At 35.0% G+C, this 8996-nt stretch overlaps 1 protein-coding gene across 1 annotated transcript in view; it reads left to right on the plus strand.

The window, feature by feature from the left end:
- The first annotated feature begins 55 nt into the window (after nucleotides 1-55).
- Nucleotides 56-8996, plus strand: part of LOC131354215 (uncharacterized) — a 28415-nt gene continuing 19474 nt past the window's right edge. Inside the window, exons 1-8 of the mRNA XM_058391591.1 lie at nucleotides 56-1562; nucleotides 1767-1839; nucleotides 4270-4402; nucleotides 4579-4802; nucleotides 5126-5279; nucleotides 5607-5751; nucleotides 7606-7734; nucleotides 7854-7973. Of these exons, the coding sequence (XP_058247574.1) occupies nucleotides 1524-1562; nucleotides 1767-1839; nucleotides 4270-4402; nucleotides 4579-4802; nucleotides 5126-5279; nucleotides 5607-5751; nucleotides 7606-7734; nucleotides 7854-7973 (1017 nt within the window). The 5' untranslated portion in view covers nucleotides 56-1523. The remainder of the gene's footprint in view (nucleotides 1563-1766; nucleotides 1840-4269; nucleotides 4403-4578; nucleotides 4803-5125; nucleotides 5280-5606; nucleotides 5752-7605; nucleotides 7735-7853; nucleotides 7974-8996) is intronic.

Below are 8996 nucleotides of genomic sequence, written 5' to 3' on the forward strand. Positions count from 1 at the left end.
ATGTTTGAAATAGGAAAAAAACCCATTTGGATCAATATGTATACTCTTTCATCATCTCATGTTTGAGATTTACCAATCTGAGGGACATCTGTATCCAAATCCACAGGCATTAAATGCCAAGGAAAAGACCGCATCCTATCTTTAGGCATATAGGCCCTGTCTATGGTCCCCCTTCTCTAAAAGAATTTGCTTCATGTGACATCAACCTTTTACTCTTATAACTCTGCATTCCAGCTTTGAAAATAGTTCATGAAATCACTTCTGCTGCATATTGATTTTATGGTTTTATTCCTAGTTAATTTTTCTACAGTATTATGAAATACTTGAAATACTACCAATTTAGTTTGACACTATTTATATTCTAATTTTCTGGTGGTCTTTTTTAAGGTGTGCATGTTGTCACTATTCAAGGGTGCTAGGTTTCTCTTGAATTATTAAATGGAACTACATTATCTAGGGTTTAGTTAAGCGTTGACTCTAATTAATCAGTCACCTGATTCAGTTCTGTGGGGTCAGCTGGTGATCCAATCATGGATGTATGTTTGACCTGGTAATGTGGTAAAATGCATATATTAAGACACATTTTAAATGAGATGAGATAATGGACTGTGGAAATGTGACTATATTTTCAGATATTTTCCTTTATATCTAAATGTTAGAATGTGATCAAGAGTGTAACCACTATGATGAGTGAGTATATTCTGATTAGTCTATACTGAATCTAGGATGGACAGACCTCCTGTCAGACTGTCACCAAATACTTAGACCTGGCAAAACCAGGAAATTCTAGCTTATTGGGATGTTTAGCATAGCTTTTTAAGAAAAGATCTTTACCTCAATATATTACATTTTTTTTGATGACTTGAAATCAGTTGATTACAATAGGAACAATGAACCCTTAGTCCTTCAAAAAAATTCATGTATATCCTTAAAACATACAAGAAATGCAGGATGCATCATAGGTGAAGAATGATTTTTCCTGTCAGAAATCACAGAAGAGCAGTGGTTGCTTTTCAAATCCCCCATTACAAAAGAAAATTTCAGGGACCATGTGTACCAACACATATGGTAGTGTGTTTTTGTATTTTGAAACTGCATCTTGAGTTTTAAAAACTGTAATATCTATTGTTCCCCCCCCTCACTCATAACTTCTAACCATTTGGTTCTCTATTTATTCATGGATGGGTGTTCTTTGTTGTTGTTGGGTAACTGTGAAAATCCAATCACTATACTACAGAAGAAAATAAAAACTCTGTAGTACCTCTTCACAAAAGGCACAGATCTGATTTTCAGTGCAAAGAAAACAAACCACTGTAGCCTGTACATGTATAAATTCAAAATCTGAAAACTAACCAATTACTGAATGTATATTTAGCATCCACCCTTCAAGTCTTGAAGGGAGGAGTTTCCTAAAGTCAATAAAATCTGTGCTTTGTTCTAACAATGTGATAAACCTGCAAAGCATGACAATCTCCTTCTCCTACTTATTTTCGATCTAACAGCAGTTTGGTATCTAAATAAAAATGGAATCACCAACAAAAAGTGGAATACCATTAAGTGTGGTAAGAACTTACAGCCTGGTTTTACTATCATTGTTTTACTCTTTGCCCAGATTTCTTTTGTCTTCTTTGTCTTCTTCTGAAAACACTGTGAACCCTTTGAAAATGATGTGTTGTGACATTTTTTTCTCTCTCTCTATAACCCTATGCAAGCATTATTTATAAGTGCTGTATTTATTCATATTAAACAGTTTTTTCCTTCTAAAGATTAATCCACAGTTCCTGCACTCAAACTCCACTAGCCATAAGTGGCCCTTCAGTGCTATAGCAGAACTGATTGGTGAGCCAAAACCTATATCTCTATAATCTGTTCTAAAAAAATGTTTTTTAACAAATTACTAGACAGGTGTGTGTTAAAATACAATAATACCTAGTGTATCATATCTCTTGCTACAGTACCCTTGCTGAACACAGAATTTGTAAACCAAATTTGTAAACACATACAGGGGCATCTCAAAAAATTTGAATATCAATGAAACATTTATTTTTTTCCCACAATTTAAACACTGAAACATTCATATATTTTAGATACCGGTATATTACACATTAACTGAAATATTTCAAGCCTTAAATTTAGATAACTATGGCTGACAACTCATGAAAATCACAAATCCAGTATCCAGTATTAGAATCCAGTAATCCAGTATTAGAATATTTCATAAGATAATCATAGAAATGATACATAATACAGAAAAGTCAAACTTCTGAGTAAAGTATGTTTATTTATGTACTTAATATTTGGTTGGGGCTCCTTTTGCACAATTTACCGCATCACTGTGGTGTGACATAGAGGCGATCAGCCTGTGGCACTGCTGAGGTGTAATGGATGCCCAGGTTGCTTTGATAGTGGCCATCAGCTCATCTGTATTGTGGGGTCTGGTGTCTCTCATCTTCTTCTTGACAATACCCCATAGATTCTCTATAGGGTTCAGGTCAGGTGTGTTGGCTGGCAAGTCAAGCACAGTAATACCATGGTCAGCAAATCAGTTATGAGTGGTTTTGGCACTGAGGGCAGGGGTTCAGCAGGAAAAGGAAAAGGAAATCAGCAGCTCCATAAAGCTTGTCAGTAGATGGAAGCATGATAATCAGCAGGTGGCATGGCACCCCCAGTCATCACTGACTGCGGACACTTCGCTCTGGATTTCAAGCAGCTGGGATTCTGTGCCTCTCCTCTCTTTCTCCAGACTCTGGGACTTTAATTTCCAAATGAAATTAAGTGAAATCAAATAAAATGCAAAATTTATTTTCATCTGAAAAGATTTACTTTAGCTCAGTGTGCTTTAGCTCTTCATTTGAATCTATTCCATCTGGTAAGGTAGGATTCTGAATTTTGCATACTATTTGTTTAACTTGGTTGGTTCTAGAGTTATTTGAACTGTGTTATATTGTATAGCTTGTTGATCCTTTAGTGTTGGTCTATGCTTCTTAGTTGTCTCAGGTGATTAATCAAGAGTAGTTTCAGTCACCCTTAAGGTGTGAATTGAAGACCTACCTGAAGCACTTAAACTAGCTCTTATCTTTCCCTGTTTATGTATTGTTATATGTTATGTAAAAAAAAATAAAAAATCCAATTTTAGGCTAATGGTATCCTAAGTCTGTAACCTATTGAACCAGTGTTAATGTTTTCAATGATAGAGACTTAAAGCACTCTTGTATGTCGCTCTAGATAAGAGCGACTGCCAAATGTCAGAAATGTAAATGTAAATGAAAGAGGACTTTGGACAACTGTCATTCATCTTCTACCTATCCCAGGTAAGACACTTCTGTTGTTGTCTCTGGTTCAGGAGTGGCTTGACACTAGGAATGCAACACTTGTAGCCCATTTTCTGGACACATCTGTGTGTGTGGTGGCTCTCGATGTCCAGCCTCAGTCCACTCCTTGTAAAACTCCCCCATGTCCTTCAATCTTCTTTGCTTGACAGTCTTCTCAAGGCTACAGTCACCTTGTTGCTTGTGCACCTTTTCCTACCACACTTTGCCCTTCCAGTCAACTTTCCATGAATATGCTTTGATACAGCACTCTGTGAACAGCCAGCCCTTTCAGCAGTGATCTTCTGTGGCTTATTATCCTTATGGAGGGTCTTCCCCATGATTGTGGTATTGTGTACTGAACATAATTGTGAGATTTTTTGGTATTTATACTGCATAAAAAGTGAATTGCTCAATGTGGAAATGAAATATTTGAATGTTTGAGATATGCCTTTTCAGTGTTTTTGAGCTGTAGGCCACAATTATCAAAATTAAAATAAAAAACATTTTTGTTTACATGTAATAGAACATATATATATTTATTTTATGAAGTAACTTGCAAAAAAGAATGAATGTTTTCATGATCTTTTATTTTTTTTGAGATGCACCTGTATTATCAATGAGCAATGAATCAGTGGCCAAGGGGGTTTGGCAAATTGTTTTACTAAACATGGTAAACTATTTGGAATGATCTACATATTTACAAGCTTCCTCTTTTTAATGGTTCATTTTTCTCTTTTTATGGCCTCCCACTTCCATCTTTGTACAGCTTTGTGCTGTTTAAAGCATATATTTTTTCCTGATTAAAATGATCTATGTTCTTAAGAGTGTTTACTGAAAATAAGCTATACTATACATAAGACATAAGAGTTAGAGTACACAAGAGTTTAAGAACAAGAAAAACTTTTTTACATAGGAAATAGTTTCACATTTTTATTTGGGTTTATTTCCCTATTGACAGACAATGCCTATGACCCAGATGTCAGTGCAAAACAATTGTGGATTGATAAAACAACAGTCAAAGGCCAGGACTGCCTCATCTTCATGGATAATGGAAATGGCATGGACTATGACAAGATGCACAAAATGCTGAGGTCTGGAGCACAAATTAATCTTCTGAAGGGAATTAGATAAATCATTAATACAGTTTAACTGCACAAACAATTCACTATTCACAATTCACTCACTTTACTTATCACAGTGACAAAATCATTGTTTATTTATTGTTCAATCATTGTGCGCACTCTCTCTCTCTCTCTCTCTCTCTCAGTTTTGGCTTCAGTGATAAGCAGGCAGTAAGAGACCATGTTCCAGTCGGTCTTTATGGTAATGGTTTTAAGTCAGGCTCCATGCGCTTGGGGAAGGATGCCATTGTGTTCTCAAAGCAAGCCAACACCATGTGTGTGGGTCTCCTGTCACAGACTTACCTCGAGAGGACAGGAGCACAGAATGTCGTAGTGCCTATTGTCATGTTCACCAAGACAAGACAGACTGATATCCTTTACCTAGATACAGATAGCTATATTTCTTAAGGATGGTGGATAGAAATATTGAACATTAAATCTATATTATAGGAGCATTTACTGCAAGAGATTTTTTTTTTTTTAAAAACAAGATATAGCCAACTACCTAATCGCTTAAACTGTCACACTGTTCTTCAGTTTAGTCATTTTGTATTGAAAACATATTATGCTGTAACTATGATAAATGATTGAAGTGTATGTAGTGAAATAATTATGAGATATATGTAGTTATACAAAATACATATATGATGTGAAATATGTCTGAGTAATTTGGTCCTTAACCTCACTGCTCACTCAGTGCTGCACCAGAGCATGCAGAGAGTCTTAGTGATATCCTGACACACTCTTTGTTTAAGAATGAGGTAGAACTGCTATCTGAATTCAGTGTCTTTGAAACACTGTGCAGCAACTCAAGTGGAACCCGCATCATCATCTGGAACCTACACAGGTTAACATACATAGAGTTAATTTAGTTTACTGTAGTTTTATATGGGAACTCTGTTTAGATCCAGGATGTGAGAGAAAACTGGAATTACATTTTACTTTAGGAGCAAATTGTAATACTTGTAATGATGAGTTATACTGTTTATATTGAGCAATACAGTATAATTATATACATGTGATATCTCACTTAAAATGTGCTGCAAAAATCTTTTGGACAGGGTAGCCTACCTTATTTTGCTAAACTGCTGAGTGCTAAGAACGAATTTCTGGGTTGTAAGAAATGATACCATAAATCCTCAATCTCTTTTCTCCTCCAATTATTCTGCTGCAGATCTTCCGGAGAATTTGAACTTGATTTCATGAAGGACCCCAAAGACATCCGGATCCTTGATGATGTGTACAAGAAATTCAGGGAGAAAAACAAGCGTCAGGGTCAGGAAAGCAAGTCAGTGCCTGAGAGTGTCTATTCACTACGGGTGAGAATTTAATCAGCAAATATAATATAAATATATGAAGTTGTAAGAGTTCACTGGCTAAGCACACTTAGGTAAGAGTGGTCATTTCAGAAAGCAGGGTTTTAGGATTGTTACCATTGTCATAGATATGTTTAAATTAGGAATAATATCTGGACACATGGATCTAAGTGCAAGTTGTTTATTTACAAACCAAAACATAGGGCAAATTCTGGTCAAACAGAAACTGAACATTAGACAAACAATGCAGGTCAGTCAATCTCAAAGTGAAATTAGAAATTGGAAATCAAATAAGAAAAGAATTGGCAAAATGTCACAAGGAGTAACAGTCAGGTACACAGTAGATGTCTGCTCACTACTGTTAAAATAGCATCTTATTGAATTAACCAATCGCATTTAAAATATATTTAAAAGTATATGAGTACACCTATTGTGAAGTGATTCTCAATAATCCCAAATAATAGATCAGCCATTTAAGGGGTGTGTAGATCAGGTTATTTGTTATGGTAACACTTACACAACCAGGCAGTGGTGGGCAAAGTACACATCTCCTGTACTTTAGTGAAAGTAGACATACCCTACTAAAAGTCCTTACTTTGAATTTCTACTTGAGGTAGAGTAGATAAGTACTTATATCCAAATGTACTTATGTGAAAAAAAATATTGCATGTATCCTAGATCCATTTTTAGTAAGTAACTATTCATTTTATGTGAGAAGAATCTGTCACACTGCTCACACATTCCTGTTAATACAAGGTCTTAGACATGATCATGATACAGATGCCAGTTAACATGAGTGGTTGTATAATAGCAGGATATGAGATCAATTAGGTTTTCCTGTTAGGATTTATGTTATATGTAAGATAGTAACAAATTAAAACCTGATAAAACACTTTACCATGTAGATGTTAAAATGACACATTTGTTTGTTTGTGTGTGTGTGTGTGTGTCAGTGTTTACATGGCACAGGTATTTGTGCATAGGCAGTACACAAAAAGGACCCTTATATAAAGACTGGGTCTGTAGAAAATAGTACAAATTCAGCACAGTCAATATTTCAGTATTTAATTAACTTATGCTTTGGTGTGTGATGGAAAATTACAGTATTTGTGCAGTAATCTTATTCTGATTTACATGGAAAAATATATATAAATGAAATTTTATTTACGTCTATGTGTGGCCCTGCGATGGACTGGCGACCTGTCCAGGGTGTACCCCTGCCTTTGGCCCTATGTGCGCTGGGATAGGCTCCAGCAGACCCCCGTGACCCTAGGAATCCTAGGAATAAGCGGGTATAGACAATGAATGAATGAATGAAATTTTATTTAGTGACTGGTCAAATATCAACCTGCTCTACCAAAGCATTTGCACTCTCTTCATTTAATGTTTGCTGTGTTGCAATTGGACAACAGCTTTTCTTTTTTCTTCTTCTTTTATTTTTTTGATGTGAGATAATGTAGTGGAGTAAAAGTAAAAAGTTTCAACATTTTTTATACATTAGTAAAGTACAGATACTGGAAAAAGATACTCAAGTACAGTAATGAATTACATTTACTTTGTTACTGCCCACCACTGCAACCAGGTTATTTTTTACTGGAAACATTTCAATTTCATGTTCATCTACATTTTATTTCAGCATTACATTTTAACAGGGTTGTGAACACTTTTTATATACACTGTATATGGTAGTGAGAAACGTGTGTGATTCGATATGCAGGTGAGTGAGAATGTGCTAACTGAATTGAATTGAGGTTTTGCAGCAGCTCTTTCATAAACTTTCAGGTGCAGTTTCAAAATTAAGTTTAACCTCTATCAACATGCAGCCAAATCAAATTGTTTATTTTTCTCGTGATTTAGGAATACTGTAAAATCCTGTACCTAAATCCAAGAATGGAGATTATCCTTCAAGGGCAGAAGGTTGAAGCTCAGTCTATCACAACAACTCTAGCAAAGACCCGGACGGACACATACAAACCTGAATGTTTGGTATCCTTGCACTAAATATTAAAGCAGCAGAATGTAAACAAATAAACTAATGATGCTCTAGTAAGATATTAAATAATTCAAATGTTTTAATAGTCATGATCCTTAAGTCTTTGTCTCAGAAAAAAAAAATAACAATCACATTTGGCTACAACAAAGAGAACATGGAGCACTACGGATTGATGATGTATCACAAAAACCGTCTCATCAAAGCCTATGTGCATGTCCCCTTTCAGCGCAAGGTAAAGATCATCCAGTTTGTTTAATGCTTAGTGTTTTATATCTTTTCAAACATCTGCATATAGGAACAGAATCGAGAAGAGAACAAGTTAAACAAATAAACACAGATGAAATGATATAGATTAAATATGGAACTATAGTTGGGTCCAAAAGTCTGAGACCATATTGAAAATCTTTTTTTTTTTTTTTTCCATTTTAAAATTATAAATGAACAGGATGTTTTAACATTGTGAAAAATAAAACATAGAGTTGTTAAATGTAGAAAACATTTTTCAAATTCAAACTCTTCCAAGTCCCTATAGGCAAATATGTGCTATTACCAATGATAACGCTTTGTAGAAAAGGACTCATGCCTCATCTCTTCTATTAAAGCATGTTTTCAGACAACACTCTGAGGGATTTGATTTTAATTGATCCAAACGTTTTGCACAAACTTGTGGAATCCATTCCAGCTCTGTCATTAAAGCAAAAAAGGTGACAGACCAAATACAAAGAAAAAAGGTTCTGCTTTTCATGCAAGTTGTTGTCAGTAAAATCATTTGCAATGAAAATTGTATTAAATTAGAAAAGAATTATTATTTACTAGTTGTCTCACACTTTTGGACCCTACTGTATATAGAGGTAGATGAATATAATAAAAAATGAGAAAAATGAAAAAATTAATTATGCATAAATTACGATTGTTACTTAGAACACTACATCAGTGAAATACTTGAGTGGTCAGGATCAGTGGGTGTCCACTTTAGCACATTTGTGTAGTAGTTGTCCAGGAAACAATTGTGGTGGGAATTTTTCAGAAAAAAAATGGTTTGCTTATTAATAAAATATCACAAACAATTGTACTTAAGCACAAGTAACCCAATCTGCAAAACTATTTATACTGATGAGCCATACCATTAAAACTGCATAATAATGTGTAGGTCCCCCTGTGCCACCAACACATTTCTGACCTATGAAGATATGGACACCACAAGGCCTTGAAAGGTGTGTTGTGGTATTTGGTACCAAGATGTTAAAAACATATC

The sequence above is a fragment of the Hemibagrus wyckioides genome, linkage group LG06 (assembly GCF_019097595.1).
Source record: "Hemibagrus wyckioides isolate EC202008001 linkage group LG06, SWU_Hwy_1.0, whole genome shotgun sequence".
Taxonomy (NCBI): domain Eukaryota; kingdom Metazoa; phylum Chordata; class Actinopteri; order Siluriformes; family Bagridae; genus Hemibagrus; species Hemibagrus wyckioides.